This window comes from Dendropsophus ebraccatus, chromosome 8, assembly GCF_027789765.1.
Source record: "Dendropsophus ebraccatus isolate aDenEbr1 chromosome 8, aDenEbr1.pat, whole genome shotgun sequence".
Taxonomy (NCBI): Eukaryota; Metazoa; Chordata; class Amphibia; order Anura; family Hylidae; genus Dendropsophus; species Dendropsophus ebraccatus.
The window spans coordinates 39803673-39831004 of NC_091461.1; the positions used below are offsets into that span (position 1 = coordinate 39803673).

Consider the following 27332-nt stretch of genomic DNA (forward strand, 5'->3'; position numbering starts at 1 on the left):
TAGAGCTCAGCCAGAGATGGTATTGTCCTGACACCAGTGCTAGTCCAGCACACAGGTATGATGTTGGTACCTGCTTTAGTGTGGCTGTACTGTTCCCCAAATGGTCGGTGACCTGCGGGGCTGTGATGGGTCCCTTGGGCTCTTGTCATAGTAGTCCTGAGTGGCAATTAACCCACCCGGACTATCGGTACCGCCACCCACAAAAAGGGGAAAAATAACCCAAGGTGTGCGTATGTATAGGTGCTGGTGCGGAGAAAAAGGATGACTGAATCCCAGTGTGGTAAAAATATAGTAGTTTTACTGTACAGTCTCTCAGTAGTACAAAACACTTTTGCAGCGAATAGATAAATCTTTACGCAGCCTTTAGTGCTTCGCTTGGTTGTGCTTGAGGAGATGCTTGAATAAGTAGAGTAGAGGTGGTTGTAGTGGTGCTAGAAGAGTTGAGGTAGGGTAGAGTAGCGTATAGACTTTAGTCTACCTTTAGACCACCTTCTGCCCTGCAGTGTCGAGTAACTCATCCTCCTAGGGTGATACAAGCCCCAGCCTCGGTTACCTGGGTGAAGCTAAGTTCCTGGGGCATCCCAGTTACCTGCACTGCAAGGAAGGATACATAGACCCTCTGGTAGCTTTGTCCTATCCAGGCTAGTTCCAGGATACTGCCCTGCACTTTTTGGACTGGTTTATGGTGTGGGCTAGGTTGTTCCCAAACTCTTCTCCCTTTAGTAGTGTTTTACAATGTATAGTAGATATAGTATAAGTACTGAAAAGCCCTGGCTTGGCTACAGCAGGGACATCTGCACTGTGTGTCCTCCCACGAAAATCTGGGTAAAAACTGACGCTACACCTCCTCCCACCAAGTAACTTCCAACAGGGGCTAAGTAAGGTACCCTGTGAGTGGTGGAAAGGAATGTGTGAGAAGAAGAGATAGGCTTGAGGCAAAGAGCATCTGCTATAGATCAGCAAAACATATGGTACATATAAAACAGTAACCCATTCCTAACTTCAGCTGTGCAATACATAAAAGCATTCATATAACACTGACATCTAGTGGCGAAACTCTAAAGTGCACTACATCACCACTCAATCTGGAGTAAGAAACTTTTGTGGCAGGTGTGTGTGAGAAGAGAACACCCATGGTGGGACACCACATGGGTATACTGCTTCTGCATTATTAATGTGTGGGGGCACATTTGTGGTATTATTAGTGAGTAGGGGTACAGTTGGCTCATTATTAGTGAGGACATTATTATGATATGATACAGCAATGGGGAGCCATAGAAATCATTTGGGGGTAGGGCTAATGTATCTACAGTATGGGTACAGGTTTCATGATAAAGCAATATTCAGGGAAAATATACTGGTGAGGGGGTGTAACTATCCCTGTGTTGTATAAGTTGTGTAAACCATGGCAGAAATGTACACCTGTGTGTGCAGCAGGCCCAGGTTCACTGGATTTACTAAGATTCTGTGGGGTGAATAGATACAGGATTTAATAAATGTCCCCCTAAGTGTCTATGTGTCATTGCATTTCTCAAGGGGTGTTTAGTTTCTACGTTGAACTCCTATACTAATGCTCAAATCAATATAAAGTTTTTCCTTAAATCAACATATTAAAGTTTTCTTTATAAGAAATATGGAGTTTTTATACTCTAAGAACTCTGTAACCTCTGTTTGCCACACATTTCACAGTTTAAAGGTCATATATAGTCATAGGTCATACAGTATGTAGTTGTTTGTTTGGTTTTCACTGCGGAAAGATTCTGCTGAGTGGAGTTAAAAATATCCTGCCTTTCTTTATTGCATGTTGTGAGGGTGAGAAGTAACATATAGGACCTGCTGAACCGAGCGGCTGCTACACTCCCTGAACTGTTTGAAATGTCGAATTGCAGGTAAGAGATCTTTGCTCCATTCTAATTTTCCTAAAGTCCAGAGTGTTGTCCAGCTAGAGGCAGAACATTTGGGCATTAGAGAAGTACCCAAGGGTGAGTGGTCAGATGGAGCTGGGCTCCCTTGATCAGGTGTAACACACGTATAGACATCAGGCTTCTAGCGGTTCAGAGTTTAAAGGTCAATTTATAGTCGGTTGCTAGGTACACTTAAGGGGAAAGGTTAAATGAGCAATGCATGTGTCAGAATGACTATAATGTGATAAGATCCTGTTGAGCGAGTGAAAAATATCCTACTTTTGTAATGTCGCATTGCAGGTAAGAGAAACAGATCGCTGACCTAAGGGAGATCAGCCAAATGATAACACTGCCGGCTGCTATTGAAACGCTCAATGCAGTGACATCCTAGGTGCATTGCCCCCGGGGAAACATGAATATGCAAAAGAAGAGTTCGTGGAGCCTCATCAAAGAGTCTCGAAACATAGGACTTGCCAGATATCCCTCCGGGAAGGACCCAGCCAAAGGGTGGCTTCTGTAAGGAAACCACAAAAACCACCATATTAAGTGGCCCTATACGTCAATGTAATAATAAGGGAAAAACCAAGGCCAAGTATCCATCTACATACAGCTGTTTTGGGGAGTTGCCCCTCATCAGTGTGGAGCAGGATTCTGGCTAGGTCGGAGCAATGCCTAGTAGAGCCATAAGAGAAACAGATCTCTGATCTCAGGGAGACGAGCCAAACGATAACACTGCTGGCTGCTAGTGAAAGCGCTCAATGCAGTGAAATCCTAGGTGCATTGCCCCCTGGGAAACATGAATATGCAAAAGAAGAGCCTGTGGAGCCTCATTGAACAGATTTGAAACACAGGTTTTTCCCTTGTCATTATATTGACTTATAGGGCCACTTATTATGGTGGTTTTGGTGGTTTCTTTACAGGAGCCACCCCTCATCTGGGTCCTTAACCGGAGAGACTCTTCAGTGAGGCTCCACAGGCATTTCTTTTACATATACATGTTTCCCAGTGGGCAATGCACCTAGGATTTCACTGCATGGAGCGTTTTCACTAGCAGCCAACAGTGTTATCGTTTGGCTGGTCAGCGATCTGTTTCTCTTATGGCTCTACTAGGCATTGCTCCCACCTAGCCAGAATCCTGCTCCACACTGATGAGGGGCAACACCCCAAAACAGCTCTATGTGGATGGATACCTGGCCTTGTTTTTTACCTTGTCATCACATTGACTTATAGGACCACTTAATATGGTGGTTTTGGTGGTTTCCTTACACCGGCAGTAACGGCTTTATGATCTTTATAGCCGGAGTGTTCTGATGCGGTTTCATCAGCGCATGCCCACATCAGAACTCCCCATAGGCCGCTCGCTTCATTGTGTGGACTGACAGGGTTTCCTAGGCTGCAATTCACTGAATTGCGGCCGCAGAAAACTGACATGTCAGTTCTTTGCAGCGCCACACGGGAACCCAGCCGGAGCGTATACGATGTGTATACGCTCCGACCGGAATCCCATAGAACAATAGGCTATGTTCCCCTCCGCACAAAGTAGGGCCGTTGTTGCCGATGGCAACAACGGACGTACTTTTACGCAGTGTGAACATAGCCTTAAACTGTAATTTAGGGCCACTGTGGGTATCTGAAAGATTATCTGACAGATGGGGGGGGGGGGGGGGGCAAGTGATGGAATCCTCTGGAAGTAATCTGCGCAAATTTTGTAGTGAGCACATACCCTCACTGAGGAGTAGGGGAAACTCCTGGTTCTGTCTGACCCAGCTTCATAGTAGATGGCCCAGTCTCATTTACATAGCCTTCAAATCAGTCATGCAGTCAGGTTGTGCAAATAATTCCGATTGTTCATTTGGACGCCATTTTGTTTTGTGAAATGCCAGACACCGGGACAGACCCTATTAAAAAGGGTTATCTAGCGCTACAAAAACATGACCACTTTTCCCCCTCTCTTGTCTCCAGGTCAGGTGCAGTTTGCAATTAAGCTCTATTTACTTCAAAGGAACTGAGTTTGAAACCCCCACCCAAACTGGAGACGAGAGAGGGGAAAAAGTGGCCATGTTTTTGTAGCACTGGATAACCCCTTTAAAGTCAGTGGGGTCTCTTGGGTGCTGTTGGTGTCTAGTAATGGATGAGCTGGCAACAGTTTTTTTTGTATTGTTCTGCTTTAACGATTGAGGTGAACAGTGCTTCTTAATTCCAGTCCTCATGGCCATTAACAGGTCATGTTTTGAGTATTTCCTTGGTGATACAATTTGAGTATTTCACAGGTGATATAATTATGCATCACGTATTATCACAGGTGTTCCTTGTATGGGAAATCCTCAAAATATGGAGCACTGGAGTAGAACAATGGAACAAACAGCCTTAGGGGGATCAGTCACAGTCAGGGCTGTAAAGATGCACGCAAATATATGTATATAAAACACACATACACATCTCTTACTCCCTTTGCACCTGTCTCTGACTTGCTGTGTTCTATCTATGTAAAAGTATAGAATAAGGGAAAGTTAATAATAAAATATCACTCAAATTTCTGGGCAAATTTCATGATTCTGGTAACGCACATGAAACAGTAGATCATCTCATTGTTATACAGAACTGACAATAGTAGTAAAATGAGAAGTGACCAGAGAAGTCTTCATTACATAGTCTATGTTGCATAATACCGTACATAACAACATTGTACAAAATGTTATATAGAAAGTATAAGCCAGCTCGTACATAATGGTAGACAGGTTCAAATAAATTGTGTAGTTACACAAATTTCTGGAATCAACCTGATAAGCATGAAGGGGCACATCATTAAGAAGGTCTTACAGTCCCAATAACTTGTAGTGAGGACCAAGTTGCAAGGTGTTTAACAGCCATACACCGCACTGTTTATTAGGAATAAAGCCATGGGCAATGGAGGCGATTTATGTCTATAAAACTTAGCATACTGCTATCTGATCTCAAAATGAAATACTACATACGGTTATCCTGTTTTCAGACTGTAATAACAGCAGGAGGGATATAGGGTATTAATCTGTCCCCAAACCCTGTCTGAGGAGTTTCCCTGATAAAGACAACTCCAACTAAAATGATGGCCCCTTCCTAAGCTAAGTGACATGGAGAATAGGATATAGGATTCGGGTAATCAAGATTGAGTCCAAGGGTGGGCTTCTAGTTGTTAAAGGGGTATTCCATTCAAACATAACTTTTGATATGTTGTTGCCCATGGGGAGACTAAGGCTTGGTTTATATATATCCGGCGGTCCAGCGTCCTTTTTTTGACAACTGATGCCACAACTGATGGCAGAAATGCATCACTTGTCATCAGATGTCCTATCCTTTCTTACATTAAACTTCAAGGGCGCATGGCAGAAAGTAGCAAGCAGCTTTCTGACATACGGCGATCCGGTGGCTTTAAATTGTCCCATTGAAATCAAGGTTTCCTTTCAAAGATGCATTTCCCTCCAGCGTTTTTCGACTGCACAGGAGGGAAACCCCGCCAGATGGCCGGATAAGTATAAACCCAGCCTGACAATTTATTCCTTAATTGTTATTATCTATTCAGTCTCCTTTCCCCGGTTCTGAGCTGATGCTTTCTGCTGAAAACACAAAAATCTGTGTGTAAGCCTTTTTCTCTGTCTCGCCCTCCTTCTCCCTCCCTTCTGAGACAGCTGATGTAAACAAGTTCCTGACTGGCTTTATCTACAACTCTGTAACTTCTTTCTAAGGGTCCTATTCTACGGGCCGAGGAGGGCCCGATCAACGATGTAAACGAGCGGCGATCTGCTAGATCGCCGCTCGTTTACTGGGCCTATTCCACGGCCCGATGATCATTGAGCGAGGGCTGCAGGGACATCGTTACCGATGTCCTTGCAGCATACATTACCTGTCAGGTCTTCTCCTCCGCTCTGTCTTCGTCCCCAGATCCCGCGTGCTCTAGCTTCAGAATGGCCTGTCAGCTGATAGGCCACTCAGCCAATCACAGGCCGTGGCGGTCCCTGCCTGTGATTGGCTGAGCGCTCCATCAGCTGACAGGCCATTCCGAAGCTAGAGCGCGCGGGACCCGGGGACGAAGACAGCACAGAGAAGAAGCCTGGACAGGTAATGTATGCTGCTGCTTCTTCTCAAATCGCCGGTCGCCTGCCGTGCACTGCTACTCAACCGTAGCGATGCGCGGTGGGGGAACGATGATTTTAGGTCTGGCCCTAAATGAATGATCAGCCGATGACACAATGTGATAATCGGCCGAATCGGGCCAAATGGGGCCGATTCGGCCGATTATCGTTACTGTGGAATAGGGCCCTAATGCTGGGAGGGTTATTCTAGGGGCTAGTTGCTAATGAATTCACTGTGATTAATCCTCCTAGCATTACAAAGAAGCTACAAAGTTGCAAATGAAGCCAGTCAGGGACTTGTTTACATCAACTGTCTCAGAAGGGGGGAGGGGGGGGGGAGGAGGGGGAGACAGAGAGAAAGGCTTACACACTGAGAACTGGGGGAAGGAGACTGAATAGATAATAACAAGTATGAAAAGAATTGTTAGTCTAACCATGGGCAGCAACATACTAAAAGGAATGTTTGAGTGGTTTAATTTGAGCACCACCAGTGTTGAAGTGTGGCCAGAGCGTGTGCAGACTCTTGGGTTGTATATACATGTCAGAAAATGTGATATAAAGTGATAAAGTAATGACAAACGCCTTTTTTTTATTTCTTTTGTCTAGCCCGACAGAGTTGAATTGTGGCTTCAACCAAACCCATGATGCCATAAAGGTAGTGTAAAGACACCCGCAAAGTATCAGGTGTGATTGCAGTGTAGACTACTACAACCTCTAAAGGGCCTGTAACATGGGCCAATTATCAGCCAGGAGCATTGCTAGAAATGCACCTGCGCAGGGTGGTTCACACATAACGGAATTGCAGCGGATTTCATGCAGGTGTTGCAGGAGTAATACCAGAGGTGATGTTGTAGGAGTAATGTTAGGAGGTATTATAAAGGTACTGCCAGGAGGTGTTGCAGGAGTAATGCCAGGAGGTCCTCAGAGGTATAAACAGGAGGCAGGCTTGTAGGAATAATGCCAGGAAGTGTTGTAAGAGTAATACCAGGAAGTGTTCAGGGGTAGAACCAGGAGGTGTTGCAGGAGTAATACCAGGAGGTGTTCAGAAGTATAACCAGTTGTTGTAGGAATAATACCAGGAGGTGTTGTAGGAGTAATACCAGGAGGTGTTGTAGGAGTAATACCAGGAGGTGTTGTAGGAGTAATACCAGGAGGTGTTGTAGGAGTAATACCAGGAGGTGTTGTAGGAGTAATACCAGGAGGTGTTGTAGGAGTAATACCAGGAGGTGTTGTAGGAGTAATACCAGGAGGTGTTGTAGGAGTAGTATTATCAGAGTAGCTTTGCGGCCCCTGACCTGGCACTAATAGTTTGTCAATATTGCCCTCTCTCATCCAAAAGTCCTTTTAGTACAGCGAACTGGGAGTATTTAATGCATCCATGCATGCTCCCCCTGCTGAGCCAGTTTCATATCTGTGTTTCCATCACTTTCTGAGGTTTTCAGGTACACCAAACACCCTCCCCTCTGCCCAATCGGAGGCCCTTGAAAAAAGTCTCCCAATGACTTTAATAGCGTTCGTTACTTAAATCACTCATCCTCTAGATATATTTCTATATAACATTTTATATTTTTTCCTTTTTCAGCATTATTATGGGAAACAGCTGAGTAACACAAAAGATTTAAAAACTTCAGCTTGTGCTGCCCCTGCAAAACCATTACCAGAACATATAAAGGATGCCCTGAGTGAAATTCATGAAGATATTACATCAAGGTACAGAATAAGCTGATTTTGTTTAAGAAAGTCAATACATATTATAAAGCAAAAATAGTAACAATAACTATTTTTTTTAAAGATAGAAAACATATAAAGGAAAGTAAGACAAAAAGAAATTCAGATGGTAAAATTCAAAAATTAAATCCAAGGTTGTGGGCAGCTGTATGAAATCTGTCCAGTGGAGTCAGGCACTCTATACTAGCATGGCGCCTATATCACTGATCAATGCCATAATGACTGCTCATTAAAAAGTGTAAATAAAAAAAAGTTTTGTAAAATACACATACAGTGTATTTTTCCTACACAATGAATAGCGTAAATACTGATACTGATGTCTGAATTATGCTGGGAGTCTGATACTGGTATCTGTTTTATGCCGGGAGTCTGATACTGGTGTCTGATTTATGCTTGAGGACCTGGGAGGAGGCGGAGCGCAGAGGCTGAAGTTCCGGCCCAGCAGTCTGCCCGGCAACAGTGACGTCATCCAGCACAGGTGGCCAATCAGGAGACACGGCAGCAAAGTCTATGGCGCCAGCCGATTCCTGCGCTTTGGCAGCATAGCGGTTAACCCCCTCCTGTCTGGGGTATGGCGCAGTTAGAAATTGACAAAGACAGCGGCCATCTTGTGTACAGCCTAGGGCCCAAGGCACTTCAATTACACCCATGATAATGCAGCAAACTGTCCACGTTAGCAGCAGCACGCTTTCTGGGAGTTGTAGTGCGCCCCTGGGGGATAGTTGGAGCGGGCACAACGCAGTTTTTATCCTGTTCGTGATGCCAAATGCGATGCCCTGGCCCCTAGGGGCCACTCCGCAGTGTAGATGGTGCTAACAGGCAGGAACTGGGGCAGCTGTAGGGTATAGGGTTGTCATGGTGTAGGCACGAAGGTGATACAGCTGGAAACCGGCTCCTGACCATGCGGGAATACTGGGCATGCGATTCTTCGTTGTCCTTAGTCAGGGCACCAATTATCACACCAATGCCAAGGTTCAGAAACAACGGTAGTTGTATATTTATTGTAACGGTGGTAACTAGTAGTAACAGTCTCTCCGGATGCAACCGGGAATAAGGCAATTTTGGACAAAGCAGAGTAATGGGTGATGCTGCAATAGGCTGTGAGAGTAGCGTGGTGAATGATGGAAGTAGTAGTGAAACTGAAGATGAGATGCTGGGTGGAATGAGACTTGAATGAAATACTTGCTGTTGATGATTAGAGAAGATGATGAGAGGAACGACTGAAGAATCGACACAAAGATGAGAATCTTGAGACTTCAGACAGGAACACAGCCAGTGGACTGGAGCAGCAGAGCACACGCAGGCCTCTCTTTTAGCAGGGAGAGAGGACAAACACACCCTATCCCCTCTGTGGTAGGGAATAGACACAGAACTTGTCTTCTGAAGGTGGAGGACAAGACTGAGGTAGAACAGGAAGTCACATGGTAACCCCAGCCAAAGCTCGATGACCATTGGTGTTACCATGGAAGCAGGGCACAGTCACGTGACATCCAGCCATTGCATCATCACACCATTAGGCATACACAGAGAAATATACATGAGAAGTACCATACTTGAACACTGGGGGGCGACATAATACCATTAGGCACTGATACCTGAATATACATACAATACATGAATGGAATAGCAGATGTGAATACTGAGAAGGGTAACACAATACACACAGTTTGCAGTGGACCATAGCTTTCCAGAACAGAACTGGTTATAATACAAGTGCGAGCATGAGAAGGGCTGTTCTGGGACACTGCATAAGCATCCCCCCCCCCTCTCTCTATTGTCTTAGCTGTAAAGCTCTTACAATAAGGACTGTAGGAAAATTTTGTAAAAAACAAAACAGGGCACGCCCCCGCAATAAGCCACTCTCCTCATTGTCAAAGCCTAAATGTCCATGACCAAAAAAAAAACTGAATCAAATGTTGGCAACTAGGAATAATAGTTGGCTTAGGATAATAACCACCCAGAATTATAGCTGGTAGATTACTATTGTAGTAGTAGGGTACCATGTGGTTTTTTGCTTCACAATCGTCCTTTTTATTATGTTGTCTCCTGTAGATATTATGGCTGTGGGCTCACAGTTCCACAATGTCTGGAGAACTGCAGGATTCTGGACCTGGGCAGTGGGAGCGGAAGGGATTGTTACATTCTGAGCAAACTGGTTGGACCCAAAGGACATGTCACTGGCATAGACATGACTGATGAGCAGGTACTAGGTTCATACTGGTCACAATACAGAAAATATACATGGGTTTGATAATGTTGTGTCCATGGTAATTCAGGGAAAGGTGAATAAAGGTGTAGAAAGATGGGGTACCACAGTGGGGTGTTAGGAGGCGGGAAAATTATATTATGTAATATAATAGTGGAAAAGCAAAGACCTTTGCTGTTATACTGATATTGGTTTTTTAACCAATAGCGTTATCTAGTTAAAGGGATGTTCTAAGTAAGTGTAGAAGATTGTAAAATTTCAGCTCAGAAGTCTGTAGAACTATTAAAGAGGTTATCCAGCTAAAATATTTTTCTTTAAACTGGTGTCAGAAAGTTATATAGATTTGTTATTTACTTCTTTTTAAAAATCTCAAGTCTTCCCATACTTATCAGCTGCTGTATGTCCTGCAGGTAATTTTCTTTTCAGTCTGACACAGTGCTCTCTGCTGACATCTCTGTCCAAGACAGGAACTGTCTAGAGCAGGAAAGGTTTTCTATGGAGATTTTCTGCTGCTCTGGACAGTTGGACAGAGATGGAAGCAGAGAGCAGTGCATAAGACTGAAAAGAAAACATTTCATGCAGGACATACAGCAGTTGATAAGTATGGGAAGACTTGAGATTTTTAAATTGAAGTATATTACAAATCTATATAACTTTCTGAAACCAGCTGATTTGAAAGAAAAAGATTTTTGCTGGAGTACCCCTTTAAAGCAGCTCTGACCTATATAGTTGTAGTTAGAACTCTGGAAGGTAGACATTTGCATGGGACATCTTTGGTTATATTGATACTCGTATATATATTGATAACTCGATACTCAGTTATTACTTTAATCATTTAATTTTTTTTATCTCAATTTCGCAGTTAGAGCTTTCACGGAAATACATAGATTATCACATGCAGAAGTTTGGATTCCAGCAAGCTAATGTGGATTTTACCAAAGGTTACATTGAAAACCTGAAAGGAGCGAATTTACAGGATGAGGCTTTTGATGTTGTGGTGTGAGTAAAAGCAGAACGTAATAGAAAATGACAGCAACAGCCATTGTCAGGGATCAGGGGCAGTCTTGGCATTTCTGGGGCCCCAAGCAAAGTTATGTCTGGGCCCCCCCCCTTCGACACGCGTTCCAAAACAATAGACCACTGTGTGTTGCCCCCAGTAGTATATACCCCTTGTGCGCTACCGCCAGTAATATATACTCCTTGTGTGCTGCCCCCAATAGTATATACCCAAGTTGTATATAGACCCCATTCTGCTGCCTCAAGTAGTATATAGACCCCCTGTGTGCTGCCCCCAGTAGTATATAGACCCCTCTGTGAAGCCCCAGTAGTCTATAGCCCCCCCTGTGTGCTCCCCCTGTTATATATCCCCCCTCTGTGTTCCCCCCATTTATATAGACCCCCGATGTGCGCTCCCCAGTTAAACAGACCCCTGTGTGCTCCCCCTCCCATAGTACACAATAAAACAAACACTTATACTCACCTGGGTCTCCTCTTCTCTTGTGGCCGCAGGAAGGGTTTTCCCTGCAATCACAAGAGGCCGCACTCCCCTTGTCCTGGCGCCGATGCTCCAGTGATGTCACTGGAGTACCGGCACCACAAGGACAGAGCGGCCACTTGTGACCGCAGGGAAAACCCTTCCTGCGGCCACAAGAGTGACTGACAGGAAGGGGGCCAATGTCTCCCGCCCTGTCAGTGCTGCTGCATGTAACTATGAGCGCTCATTACGAGTGCTCATAGTTACAGTTCAGATGGCAGCAGCGAGACGGGCAGCGGCCCTGTTCAGCGGTCCTAAGCCCAAGAGTGGGGCGTGGGGGCCCCCCTGGATGTTGGGGGCCCCAAGCGATCGCTTGGGGTGCTTGGTGCCAAAGACCGCCACTGTCAGGGATCACTAGACACTAACCTGAAGTGATCCGGTACTGCAAGGCTATGGGAATATCAGACTTCCTGTGTTTTTCTTTATAGAACCCATAAACAGAATATAGACTGCTGTATATTGCAGCCAGTATCCTCACATTGTACTGCCAGCACAACTTGATATGTATGTAGAACAGTGGCGTAGCTACCATAGAGGCAGGGCAGGCAGCACCTATGGGACCCCATGAATCCTAGCTATGCCCCTGATGTAGAAAGATCGATTCCACTAAATTCCACTAATAAAAATATTTTAGAGAATTGCCATTCAGAGGTGTAACTTGAATGCCGAGAAAGCAGGGAGAAACAGTACTGGGCATGTAACTGCAGGTACACAATTCTTTGGCTACATGGTATTTTAATTTGGAGTATACAGAACATTTCATTGATATCTGTTTCCTGTAGATCTAACTGTGTGATAAATCTTAGTCTGGATAAAAAAGCTGTGCTTAGTGAAGTCTACAGAGTTTTAAAGGTAACGCCGGATTAAATAACAGTTTTCACCCTTAATGTTAATATGTTGCCTAGATTATGATTTATGATTTTTATATTACACCTACAGGGCAGCCATCTTGCCTCATGGACAAAGGCACAATATACTGGGGGGTGCTAAGCACTGGGTTTCAGCTATTGTGAATTGTGTCTTATACACACACCTTTCACTGTACTCCTGCCTGTGATGATAAGGAGGAGACTGCTGGAAAGTGATCTGTCTCAGCTTAGTGGCCAGACTAAAAATATGTTTAACATAAAAACTTATCGGTCATTTTATTATAACATTTTCCCTTTAAAGTCATTTCACAGGGCAGTATTGTAGTCAGTATTTTGTATCACTATGTCAAAACTAGGAGTAGAACACATACAGAGGTATGTCACCAAGAGGCTTGTAAACCTGAATAGAGAGCCACCCCTAGTGGTGACAACAGGTAGGTCAAGTTACATTTTTATTTGTGTGTGTGTGTGTTAGGAAAATGCTTCATTTAGTGATTTCTATATAGAAAGGGATTCTGCTTTATGCTTCTATTGTGTCATTTATTTCCTATATTTTCATTTTCTATAATAAAATTAGAAAATTGTTAATAGACATATATTCTAGTTGAAATATAGAAGATACTACAGAAGTGTAGATATTTATTTTTATATACCTATTATATACCTATTCACTTGTGCTGCACCAGTTCTTTAGAATGCTTTACCCAAAGACATTAGCCTTATTCCAAACACTCCCCCAAAAACTCATCTCTTCGGGCACACTTATAAGATTACCTAGATTTGTCTCCTCTTCTGCTGTCCTCTCACCTTTTACTCCATGCACTTTGTACCTGTACTGAGACACTGGCAGGTGACTGCCTCACCCAACACTTATAGGCACTTTCCAATTCCATGTACAATGGCTGGACCATCTGCAAATAAAGCACTTTTGTATTTCTATTTATTTTAAAGGGGTTATCCAGCGCTACAAAGACATGGCCAATTTCCCCCTACTGTTGTCTCCAGTTTGGGTAAGGTTTTGAATCTCAGTTCCATTGAAGTAAATGGAGCTTAATTGCAAATTACACCTGAACTGGAGACAAGAGTAGGGGGAAAAGTGGCCATGTTTTTGTAGCGCTGGATAACCCCTTTAATTATTTAATTCTGTAATGTCTGTATGTAAATGTAACCCCTCTATTGTGTGCAAAAAAACGCTGTGGAATCTGTTGGCGCTATACAAATAAATATTACAATATTACTACTACTACTACTAACAATAATTTATTATTATTATTATTATTATTATTATTATTATTCTACTACTACAGTATATATTTGTTAACCAGCAGCAGTTACCTATGTGACCACAAGGTGTCAGTACATGATCATTAGTACTTCAAAAACTCGCCATTCTAGACATACATATATATATAATAGATATATATATATATATATATATATTCCTTTTGCAGGATTTCTGTAACATCAGCTGTACATCTGTAGAAATCTGTACAAAAAATCAATAGATGATTGGAGTTATCGAAATATGTTCCAACTCATATATAAATTCATATATTAATTAATGTAACGCTTAATTTTATGTACTTTGTATAAATGAACCTGAATTTCACAGAAATGTTGTCCTACTACTGTACATTGCAGAGGTGATTATTTTTCTCACAACACTGAATAGGCATAAAGCCATCTGAAACAAATTAAAGATGTCCAATACCAGAATCTTTTACTGGGTTCTGACTGGCTAAAAAAATACGTTTTTATTCACCTTCCCTATCTCATGCGGCTGGCTTTCTGATAGTACCGTCCCCTTGCTGACTGGTGTTTCGAATTGGTTTGCACAAAAATTGGCGACTTTTTGCCGACTTACACCGGATGCGGGGATTATATATTCCCCCTTAGTATTATCACTTCATTAAAACTTTGCATTTGCTAAGGAACAGTCTGACCATATAGGTAATATTTACATTGGTCAATACCAATAATATCAATACATAAGAAACATATAACCACACCATGACCACCAACATTACCACCATACCAATACTAAATAACATTCACTATACAAAAAAACAGTATCCCCCACCACCCCATACACACCATACACTGACCCACACAGAGGTAGATGCCAATGGTATAAAAACTCTGAACAACATATAAGTGATTACAGTGCATTTACATCCAGTGACTCACAGGGGGCATCTTCACTGATAAATTTTCCATTTCTTCTCCATCTATCCTGGCCATCATAAAGACTTCTCCCGGCGATGCCTTGCCTCCAAAGAATCTGCCATACAAACATTTATGCTGCACACCATCCTCACTTCTATACAAAGTCCCCATCTGTATTGCTCCACACTGTAACAGTGCCCACTTTCTGCCCCCTCTATGCCCTCACATAGTAGAAAGGCCCCATCTGTTCCCTAATATAATAGATAAGTCCCCTCTGTGCCCCTGATAAAATAGTGTAGTCAAGCCCCCCATGCATCTATATAGAAGTTTGGCCTCACTGAACAGTTAGACCCCCAGTAGATAGTCTCCTGCATGGAGCTATTCACCCCACCTCCCCCCACAATGGGGCATAGTAGTGCTAGAGAGCAGAGAACAATAGACCCTGCCTCCTTGATACTATTTACAGCCTGAATAAAAAACAAACAAACTTTTTTTAATGAATAAAAACACAGACACAGGCAACAAAGGTATGTTCTGAATGATTTTACTCATATGAATCCAGCAGTGCTCCCAGCTCAATTGGCAGACACTGGCCGTTCTGTGACCCAGACGGATGATCTTCACTTCTGATGAATTGGGATGCGGGTGCATTCGTGTGTGCCCGCATCCCAATTCGCCACTGCACACAATGGAGCGTGTGGCAGGAGCCGCACGCTCCATTGTGCGCACTTACAGGTTCTCTACGGCTGCTATTCAATGAATAGCAGCCGCAGAAAACTGACATGTCAGTTTTTTGCAGTGCCACTAGGGATCCCGGGCAGAGTGTATACTAGGGGGAGATTTATCAAACATGGTGTAAAGTGAAACTGGCTCAGTTGCCCCTAGCAACCAATCAGATTCCACCTTTCATTCCTCAGAGACTCTTTGGAATATAAAATGTGGAATCTGATTGGTTGCTGGGGGCAACTGAGCCAGTTTTACTTTACACCACATTTGATAAATCTCCCACTATGTGTATACACTCCGGCCGGGATTCCATAGAGGGCAGCACTAAGTAAGTGTCATATTAATCACAGCGATTGTTGCAAATCGGCAACAATGGCCGTGATTAGTATGACACTTACGTTGTGTGAACATAGCCAGACATTTTTATTATTAGGGTGTGGGTTATATTGATTTTCCAGGACTACTATATTGATGACCTATCCATGGCTGCCCTCCCTTGAATCCCTACCAGTATAATATTAATGGCCTATGTATCTAGATACATAGTCATATCACCTATTAAAGACTGTCTACTATATAATCTGCTGCTATGCTGGATTCCATCATTTTGGTATTCATTAAATTGATACATCTTCTCTTCACCAGAATGGGGGTGAAATGTTCTTCAGTGACATGTACATCAACAAGACACTCTCTGAAGAACTAAAGAAAAACAGCATGGTGTGGGGTAAGTAGCTTAAGGTAATTCCCTTTAAGAGAAGATAGCCCAGGAAATGACCTCTTGTTTCCCGGACACCACTTCCTTCCAAAATCAAAAATGTGACCATCTTGTGTTTTTTTTTTTAATTCATGTTGGACTTGCTTCAATATGCACCAACAGCAGTCAGTGGTGATATAGTCTGGGGCAGAAGTCTATGCTTACAGCAGAAGAAGCAGCTTCCAGACATTGTGGGGAAATTATGTGTTTACTTGAGAAATACAGAGAGTATCATATACAGGGAATACAAATAACAGGAGATCCTGCTTTCCTGCCACTACAGACCCATCCAAAGTGGGCATTATAGGGCAGTATTGAGCAGTGAATTCAGCTCTGTGATGAGTCAGAAAGCCAGCAGTGCCTCTAAGTTTTGTAGTTTTCTTCCAGCAGTTCCTCCCTACTCCCCCCCCCCCTCAACCCTAACTACAGTGGCAGGTGCTATACACTGCATTACAGAACTACTGCAGTGTGGTAAGACTAAACTACACATAGGAAAAGTTAAATAAAATATTAAATATTTTCATTTTATTTTATTTATATTTTATTTAACTTTTTTACTATGTGGATATCTGGAGCTTGGCTAATTTTAATACAATGATCCTGTATCCAGGTGAAGGCATTGGTGGAGCGCTGCTCTGGAAGGATCTTTTCCAGTTTGCTGAGGAGATTGGGTTCAGCCCCCCACGCCTTGTCACTTCACGGTATATCACCTTTAACAAGGAGCTTGAAGCTGTTGTTGGTAAGTAGATGGAAATTTGATATCTTATTTTTAAGATTTAGAGAAATCTCAACAGCCTTTTCCAACCAGAGGTCCACAAAGATATTTATGGGGCCCCCAAAATTGCTATCCCCTCAGACTTAAGTAAAGCCCCTGTTACACGGACGATGCAGAGGAAGGGGCAAACGAGTGCTATCACCACCGTGTGCAACTATAGGACTTCTACGCTTAACGCATCTGGTGTGGATTTGACTTCTGGTCCTGTAACCTGCTGATAGTTTTCCTTTAAAGGGGTTGTCCGGCAATAAAAAATTATTAACAGAATAACACACATTACAAAGTTATACAACTTTGTAATGTATGTTATGTCTGTGAATGGCCCCCTTCCCCGTGTTTCCCCCCACCCACGCTAGACCCGGAAGTGTGGTGCATTATACTCACCGCATCTCGTGTCGTCCACGGTCTCCGATCCTCAGCAGTGACGTCTTCTTCGGGAGGCCGGCGGATCTTCCCGAGTGCTGGCCACCCTCTGCAGCGTCATCCGAAGCTCAGCCGCGATTGGCTGAGCATAACTGTGCTCAGCCAATCGCGGCTGAGCAGCTGATGACGTGGCCGCGTCATCAACCGCTCAGCCGCGATTGGCTGAGCACAGTTATGCTCAGCCAATCGCGGCTGAGCTTCGGATGACGCTGCAGAGGGCGGCTGGCACTCGGGAAGATCCGCCGGCCTTCCGAAGAAGACGTCACTGCTGAGGATCGGAGACCGTGGTCGGCACGTGACAGGTAATGTATAGCGCACCACACTTCCGGGTACACGGGTGGGGGGTGGTGGGACACGGGGAAGGGGGCCATTCACAGACATAACATACATTACAAAGTTGTATAACTTTGTAATGTGTGTTATTCTGTGAATAATTTTTTATCGCCGGACAACCCCTTTAAGTTAATGGGGTCGTGTTGCCATCCATAAGTGAATGCAGACCTGACAGGTGCAAGAATCAATTTGAAATAGATTTCTTGTGAGTGATGCAGTCACAGCCACTAGTGGGCCTAATGTGACCCCCATTCACTTACAATAGCTGGAATGCAGTACAATCTCTGCAGTGTAACGCTGTGATTTTTGGCGGTGTGAGCCACGTTGTAGCCAAAGACCTAGCCTTTAGCGTTTGCTAATTGACAGAAAGACATAATTGTGGCTCTGAAAACCATCCATACAAAATCCACAGCTGACCTGCAATACCATATGTTGGCCACTAGGTGTAGCTACTGTAGCTCATTGTATCGCAGCATTATTGTACCATTCTATACAGTCACTTCTGTAAATCAACTTCACTATCTATTTATTACAGGTGACTACAGACTTGTCTCTGCTACATTCCGACTGTTCAAACTCCCTAAGGATGCTAAAAATGACAAGTGCCTGGTAACTTACAGAGGCGGAGTGACAGGTTACGAAAATGAATTACATTTTGATGCAAATTTTGCTTTCAAGGTATTCTTCTTCTAGTGTTATCATTAACAGGGGAAGGTGGGGGGTTATTCTGTATGGTCGTATTGGGCAGATCAGTAGTCCAGAGATGCAGTAACACAGCATGGCCACTACACTATGTATGGTGCTCTCTGCTCTCGGTTTAGAAATGAATATCTGAATCATATTTTATATTTTTTAAGGAAGGGGAAGCTGTGGAGGTGGATGAGGAGTTGTACAGAATCCTGAAATTCTCTAGATTTGCAGAGCACTTCTCATTTCTTCCCCTGGAAAAGGGATCTATAAAGGTTGGTTTGGTTTTGTGTACAGTCAACATATTTGTTATCTAAGATTACTGTTTCATTAAATGGCGTTATATTTATGAAAATATCCATGGTATTCCAGGAAAACCTTTTATAAAATCTAGTTCTAAAATATTGTTTAAATTAATATGTAATTAAATGCTTCCATGTTATCTATGGGAGTAAAGAAGTTACAGTCACACTAGGGCACTAGGTCCTGTGGGATCCCAATGGGGATCACTGTGTGCTGTCCTATCACTGCGTACTACCCTATCACCATGTACTATTCTATCTGTGTACTACCCTATCACCGTGTACAGGGGCGTAGCTAATGTCTCCTGGGCCCTGGTGCGAGAGGCCAACTTGCCCCCCCCCCCTCCTTTCAAGACCAAGTGGTGCTATTGGTGTGTGTATATATATATATATATATATATATATATATATATACACACACACACCAAGACAGATATTACCCCTAACACCAGCATATTGGAAGAGAAAGTATTATCACCGTACATATTACCGCCATACTGTTACCGACCAAATCCTGTATACTGAGACCTATATTACCAGTAATACCAGTATATAGGAAGGAAACATTACTGCCACACCACAACCACTACCATCGCCACCATATTATTACTGACCAAATCCAGTATACTAAATCACCTCATCCAGTCATATAGAGGTGGCCCCAGCTCTACACAGGCTCTATACACCATATACATTACTGTGCAGTTATATCAGGTGACTCACAGGAGACGTCTTTTCTGATCAGAGTTCTTCCCTTTTCATCTTCTTCTCCATTTGCCCTGGGCCGTTATGAGAACTTCTCCGAGCCACGAATCCACAGAATCTGCCAGACAGACATATTAGTCTCCTCACTCTGGCACCATCCTCATCTATATACACACTGCACATCTGTATTGGCCCCTTTACACACTCCTTTAGTGAGTAGCCTGACTCTATGTGACCCCCTAATAATATATGCCCCCCTCTGTGTATTCCCTCTCCCCCTATGTTGCCCCCCCCCAAATAGATGGCCCCTCTCCCCCATGTTGCCCTCCTTATAGATGGCCCCCTCTCCCCCACCCTCCCTTATAGATGGCCCCCTCTCCCCCACCCTCCCTTATAGATGGCCTCCTCTCCCCCCTCCATATAGATGGCCCCCTTTACCCCCTCCCTTATAGATGGCCCCCTCTCCCCCACCCTCCCTTATAGAGGGCCCCCTCTCCCCCCACCCTCCCTTATAGATGGTCCCCTTCACCCCCCCTCCTCCCTTATAGATGGCCCCCTTCACCCCCCCCTCCTCCCTTATAGATGGTCCCCCCCCTCCTCCCTTATAGATGGTCCCCCCCCTCCTCCCTTATAGATGGTCCCCTTTCCCCCCCCCCACCCTCATAGATGCCCCCTCTTTCCCCCCACCCGTACAGGCTAATAAAAAACAAAACTTAACTCACCTGACAACGCGCTCCCACGTTGATCCTCACTCCTTCGGTCTGTCCCCGGCTGCTGCGCGGCTGCCGGGGGTGTCGCGTCTTATCCCCGGCAGCGCGCGCATCCCAGAGCTCCCTGCGCGCTGGAACCGGAAGTCAGGGCCCAAGGCGCGCAGGGAGCTCTGGGATGCGTGCGCTGCCGGGGATAAGACGCGACATCCCCGGCAGCTGCGCAGCAGCCGGGGGAAGATGGAGTCGGACTCTTGTGACCGCAAGCAAAACAATGCTTGCGGTCACAAGAGTGATTGAAAGGGAGGGCCTTGCGGGGCCCTGAGGGCCCCGCGGGCCCCCCTTTGTGGCGGGCCCGGTCGCGGCGGCGACCCCCGCGACCACGGTGGCTACGCCACTGACCGTGTACTATCCTATCTGTGTACTACCCTAATACTGTGTGCTGTCCTATCAACGTGTACTATCGTATCTGTGTACTACCCTATTACTGTGTGCTGTCCTATCACTGTGTACAATTCTATGTGTGTACTACCCTATCACCGTGTACTATCCTATCTGTGTACTACCCTATCACTGTGTGCTTTCCTATCACTGTGTACTATTCTATCACTGTGTACTACCCTATCACTGTGTGCTGTCCTATCTGTGTACTACCCTATTACTGTGCACTATCCTATCACTGTATATATTGTTGCCACAGCTGCAGCGTGTCCAGTTCTCCAGGGGCTCCAACCCCACAGGCTCTGTCCCCAGTGAACGCCGTAGCCCAAGTGCAGGGGCCCGGTGCGGACGTTACTTTGGCCCCACAGGGCGCCTTACTTGCCTGCGCAACTGTTTGGTCTCCTCTGTGCTGGTGTTTCTGAACCTCCTAGGGCATGCGCGTGCCAGCTCATGGTGATTTAAAGGGGCAGTACGCTCCTAATTGGTTGTTGCACCCAAGCACTCCCTTTAAATTCCTGACCCGCCGCTGGAGCCTCTGCATGCTATGCTTTTGTATGTGGTCCCAACTCTCCGTGGTTCCTGCCATCCTTGACTGTTGTTCTGGTTCTAGCCATGAGTCCTGCTGTGGTCCTGCCTGCCTACATGTCTCCAGCTGCACTTTGCCCAACACCACTAGCAAGCCAAGCCAGGGGTAACAACTTAGGGGTCTCCTGCCGCAGCAAATCCAACCCACCTTGCGGCCGGCACTGGTGAAAACCAGCGGCCCCTTAGACTCCACTCCCTGGTGTGTTTTTTGACATGTCAATTCTTTTGACGGAATGCGGAATCTGCCCGTGCACAGAATAGTGTCTATGGCACGGGGCGGAAAAGCGCGCCGCCGCATGCGGGGACAAGCGATGGAATACGACGTGGGTTATACGCGGCAATTCCGTAGTGTGCACACACTCTTATATTGTACAGGTTGAGCCTATTACCCCTATTCTTGCATCCCTTATATACATCATCCATCCTCCCCTATCCCCATCAAACCACTTTCCGTACCCTACCTATTCTATAGTAAGTGGTGGTATGTGAATGTATACACACCTGCATGTTCTTACCATTGCTCAACTCCCATGCAACCTAAATTGACAACCATACCAATCAAGACTACCCAAGAAAAAAAATTTGGGTGAACAATCCCTTAAATTTAGACAAAGCTTTCACAACCATGCTGTGGATGGGGTATACAAATTACTTGTTACATGACCACACAGTTTTGCTGTTAGTATCACAGTTTTACATGCACAATGATGCAGTCAATAACATGATGGTTGAGGGCTGCATGATCTCACATATAATAGAGTTTTGCAAGCAAAACTGAACTCCTACTTCTAGCAGGAGATGAAATCATAAATCAATAAATTGATAATGACCAATGTCAGGTACGAACTGGTGTCGTCTAGTAGTGTGTATTTTCACACTTCGATTACGTAATGTTATGTACTGTACTCTACACTGGTTCAGACTGCCCAAAGTGTTTAGTGAAAGTTAAAGGACATCATGTACAGGTCAACAGAAGTATTTAAAAAGCAGAAAACATCCTTTACAATAGGCGTGGTCTGAACACTACCGAGAGATTACCAACATACACCGCTTAGAACTTCTATGCTGTTTACTTGGAAATGTTTCACAATGAGCGCTCAACCGATCACACCATGCCAGCAGGGAGGTGCAGGTGAGACCCAGGTACTAGCTACTTACTTTAAAGCAGAAAGAATCCAGCACTTCATTACCATCAAAGCCAATACTTTTAATACAATTCCCCATGGGTAAAATCACAAATGAGGGGTAAAAACTTCAGGGACACATTTGACACACTTACACACATACAGCTGTGACAAAGACCAAGTAGGTCAAAATGCTGAAGTCCAGTGTATATAGAGAAAGGGTCTGACTATAGACGCCAGTTGTCCAGCAGGGCTGGATAATAGTGAGGGCACCTGGGTCCATTATCACTTCCAGCCCCTTTGGTATGGCAGAGCAGCCTCTAGGTGTTAACCAGGCAGTAGCATTCAGCTTGGACCCTTACTTTATTAAAGGGGAGCTGTCACCCCACCATTTTTCTTCTCTATGCATCTGATTACTTCCTGGTTTCTTCTCCAAACTGTGACCCTACGGTTACCATGCCACAATGCAGACACTTTCCCATAATTCCCCAGGCTTGCATGTCTAGTGAAAACCAGCTGCCAGTACTAATGGGACAGATCATGTCACTGTGATCAACAGGTTATCATAAATAGAGATGATCAAACATTTTGGAAAATCCTAGGTTCGATCGAACTCGAACATACCCGAACCTTCCGCATTAGATTGCTGATGCCTTCCCGCTCCATGGGGAAGGAGGAGAGTGCCCGGGGACCGCCTGGAAATCCGGGATTCAGCCTAGGTATATCTCTTAAACAATACATTTTAAAAAATACAGTACTTGGAAATGTACTATATGTTACATGTAATATAATGCATCACTATAGACCTAGTTTTCTTAGTGACACCACTCCTTTAAGTGCCATATAGTGGAGACCTTGCTACCAATACAGCTCAGCTTTCATTTCTTACTTTGCTCTAAAAAAATGAAAGCTGAGTAGTGATTAGTTGCTATTAGCACCAAGAAAAATCTTATTGTAAGTGCACTTACTCTCCCCCGCACTCTCTACACTCTACACAGATGTGATCTGATTAGATACAGGTCAGCAGATTTATTAAGTCCTGTGTAAAGAAATAGTGGAGCAGTTACCTATAGCAACCAATTAGATTTGAGCATTCATTTTTAAAAACGTCTCTGGAAATTGAAAGCTAGAATCTCATTGGTTGCTGTGGGCAACTGCACCACTATTCCTTTACACAAGGTTTGATAAATCTCCTCCCAGGGTCTTACCCATTCACTTTAATGGGATGACATACTTGCAGTGCCCCGCCGCAGCGTACTGATTGGCTGAGTGCCGGGATATGCGAGGAGCCCCCGAAGCAAGCCAGAGCGGGGACCCGGTAATGAATGTACCCGGGCTGTGGGGGGTTAAGGGGGCTGACTTTGTCTATGACTATGACAATCCCGTTCCAAGTATATTATCCCATTGAAGTGAATGAGAAGGTATCCGCAGCGGATTTCCCTGCGAACTCACAGCGTGAATCTGCCGAGGATATGGTACGTGTGATCTCACCCTAAAAGTGCTTTCCAGTTGCCCTATAAAAAAAAAGTCTTTAAGAGGTTACTTTTGGGTAGTGTACCTCTTGATGAAAGATTGATGTCTGCTAGACATTACCCCAAGACACGCTCAAAGACATTTTCCCAGGTGACAGACTTTGTGAGAAAGAGCATAACTGGACTTGCAGAATGGTTGTTTTAATGAATTGGCTGCTATCTAGGCCACTCTGACCAAGCTGTTAGGAGGGTCTGGGAACAATGGTTAAATGAGGGTGGGCACAGGAAACAATCTCCAGACAGACTACCAGTAGAGGGGAACATTATTTATCTGCCAACAAGCACCAGCAGCTCCCACAGCTGTCAGGATCAGACTACACACAGATTGTAGTCTGTATCCATGGAGACACATAAATGTGCACTATGTCAAAAGCTGATTAATTTTTTTTAAATTCTATATATATTGCTGTAATGAAACTTCAAAAATAAAAAGAAAATTAGGCCAGATGTAGCATTTGCAACATGCCTAACAACACCATACTACGCGTCTAATGAAAATCGTAGAATTGTGATATTTGTAAAAAAAGAAAATTAATTAGTGCTAAAGGGATACAACGAGAAAAAAAAATAATCAGAAAGTAATGCATATTTGTAATTTACTTCTGCTTAAAAGTGTGAAGTCTTCCTGTACCTATCAGCTGCTTTATGTCCTGCAGAAAGTGGTGTATTCCAGTCTGACACAGTGCCCTCTGCTGCCACATTTGTCCGTGACAGGATTTGTCCAAAGCAGGTAAGGTTTTCTATGGGGATTTGCTACTAATCTGGACAGTTACTGAGATGGAAAAAGGTGGCAGCGAAGAGCATTGTGTCAGACTAGAAAGAATACACCACTTCCTGCAGGACATACAGCAGCTGATAAGTACTGGAAGACTGGAGATTTTTTTAAAGAAGTAAATTACAAAACGAAACAACTTTCTGCAACGAGTTGATTTAAAATGAAAACATTTTTGCTATAGTACCCCTTTAATTGTAATCTTGTGCAAGTACTATATCTGTCTATAAGCACTCCAGAAGCAAGGGGACTGATGTTACACACTACAATCCCTGTGTAGAGTCTCACATACAGGGCTATGTCAAAAGTTCACTAGTTTACCTACAACCCCCAGCTATTTACTAGTAGAAGTACTAGTTTAAACCAGCGACTGAACCAGGTTTGTTAAACATTTCAGGTCCTTGATAAGAAAATCTATTAGTTTTTTTTGCACCTGTAAAAGCAGAAGAATGTCATTGTAAACAATTACGTGGTAACAATTTTGACAATGGCACCTCCTGACTATGGTGGAAGCCTGCACTTTAATTTGTAGCAGGTTAATAAATACTAGTCATTTATAAGGTCACAGGATGACATTGTTCTCAGCCATGGGCTTCACCAATGTTACGTGAGATTATTTAACAGGATGAAAATACGTAATACGAGGGCTAGTTTATTAAAAGATCTGAATACGATATAAGAAATTAACATAAAAAACTAAAGTAATATGAATGGGAAATAAAGGGATATATTTGAATGTACTCTAGAATCACATTTCAGAAGTGTGTGCAATAGAGAAAGAGGCAGATCTCTGAGAATTGGGTTGAAATAAAATAGAAAAAAAAAAAAGATTAAAATGCATTTTTGTGTAAGCTAACGAAAAAACTGATGTGTTTTGATCCATTTTTTTTTGTAAAGGAAGTCAATAGAAAAATAAATCAAAAAATCAAAAGAGAATCACTCAAATGCCCCTGTTTTTTCATCAGTTTTTTTTGCATAAGACAGATGGAAAAAAAACGGACCGAAAAAATGCAGTGTGAAACCAGGTTTGCTCTGCATTATTCTGTTGCTCTGACGCCGTTAAAATCCAGCTGGAACCCATGTGACCTCTTTTCTGGCTTTCCCGCTTCTTCAGAGGCCAGAAGTTAGTGTTTTCTATGTATCTCTATGAGAGCACACTCTTACAGATGCATTGAAAACATTAAAGCGACTCTGGACCCACAATCTGACCCCCCCCCCCCCCCGACCACTTGTACCTGGATAGCGGCTTTTAATCCAAGATTTGTCCTGGGGTCCGTTCGGCAGGTGATGTAGTTATTGTCCTAAAAAACAACTTTTAAACTTGCAGCCCTGTGCCAAACAGGAGTATCTGTGCCCTAACCTTGCACCAACCCTCCGTCCCTCCTCCCCACCCTCTTCATCATTAGGAATGCTCCAGGCAGATTGCCTCCTATTCCCCACCTGTGTCAGCCCGGCACATGGGCTGGATTGTTAACCACCTGTGCAGTCTTCAGCATGGAGAAAATGTCCCAGTGGCATTCCTAATGATGAAAAAGATGGGGAGGAGGGACGGAGGGGTGGTGCAAAGTTTGGGCACAGATACTCCGGTTTGGCACGGACTGCAAGTTTAAAAGTTGTTTTTTAGGACAATAACTGCATCACCTGCCGAACGGTCCCCTGGACAGATCTTGGATTAAAAGCAGCTATCCGAAGGTACAAGTGGTTTTGGGGGGGGGGGGGGGGGGGGTCAGATTGTGGGTACAGAGTCGTTTTAATTTAATCTTCAAAAGTCCTGGAGAATCAAGGGGGTCAGAAGAGATGTGACATAGGAGCCAACAGGAACCTAACAGCGTTAAAGCACCAGGATAATGCTGCGCTCTGGGAAAGCGGTCATTATGGTTGTGCCTGTAGCCGAGGAGCCAAAAAAATTGTGGGGAGTGCGGGATGGTAAAAATTTTATATATTATTAGTAAATATTCTTTGCTTTGCTTTTCCTACAGGATATTATCAGTGATCCATTTCAGTTTGCCGACTGCACTGAGGGGACTAATTCTTGCAACAACACTAAATTTAAAGGGTGTCCATAAGCGAAAACTTGTATAAGAAAGAAGATGTAACAAAAGCAGAAGATAATTAATGGCTGACTAACCATCTAAACAAATATAAAGAAGAAAAATACCTTGCATTTAAGATTCACAATATTAAAGGGAATTTACCATCAGAAAATTACCTATTGTGTGACTCAAGTTGCTATGTTAAAATATTTTTTAAGAAATGTTTGTTTTGTTTTTTAATTTTCCATTTTACTGCCTCTGGCGAAACAATAGGAAGAATCCTTGCACTCAGCAAGTTAAGAAATGCTTATTTATTCAGTGCAAAGACATGATAAGAGTACAGGAGGACAGGTTTTGGTTCATAGCCTTCACTAACACGTGGTAAACTCTGATTAAATAATTTGCTAAGATCTTAATTTTTCAATATCTATAGGGCAGGTTTTATCGTGTTTACGCTGTGAGGAGTATATACGGTAGGCACTTGCACCTGTGGGTTGCTGTTGCACTGGTTTTTTTTGTCTGTGCTTAAAGGGGTATTCCCCCCCAAATTATTTTTGTATTAATACATTTCCCCCCTGCTCCCTTGAGCTCACTTGCGGCCCCCACACTGTGCCCTCTTACTGTGCTCCCCTGGCACTCACCCGCACCCCCCGCAGACCCCCACACTGTGCGCCCCCCTGCTCACCCATGGAACCCCACACAGTGCACCCCCCTGCCCGTGGCCCCCACCCCGTGCTCACCCATGGCTGACCTGCCGCCCCCACCCCCCGCAGCTCACTTGCGCCCCCCTGCTCACCCGCATTTCCCCCGCAGCTCACTTGAGGCCCCCTGCTCATCTGCGTCCCTTCCCCCTGTGGCTCACTTGCGGCTCCCCTATTCACCTGTTCCTCCCCCCACAGCTCTGCTATGTCACT

The 27332-nt window shown here is 44.1% G+C and overlaps 1 protein-coding gene across 1 annotated transcript; it reads left to right on the top strand.

Annotated features, from left to right (window-relative positions):
• The first annotated feature begins 1812 nt into the window (after window positions 1–1812).
• Window positions 1813–26593, top strand: LOC138798537 (arsenite methyltransferase-like). The gene is made up of 11 exons (XM_069979048.1): window positions 1813–1889; window positions 6620–6668; window positions 7596–7723; window positions 9794–9944; window positions 10810–10946; window positions 12264–12333; window positions 15888–15969; window positions 16610–16738; window positions 18066–18208; window positions 18388–18492; window positions 26365–26593. The coding sequence occupies exons 1-11, from the start codon at window positions 1876–1878 to the stop codon at window positions 26449–26451; spliced, it is 1095 nt and encodes a 364-aa protein (XP_069835149.1). The 5' UTR covers window positions 1813–1875; the 3' UTR covers window positions 26452–26593.
• The last annotated feature ends 739 nt before the right edge of the window (window positions 26594–27332 follow it).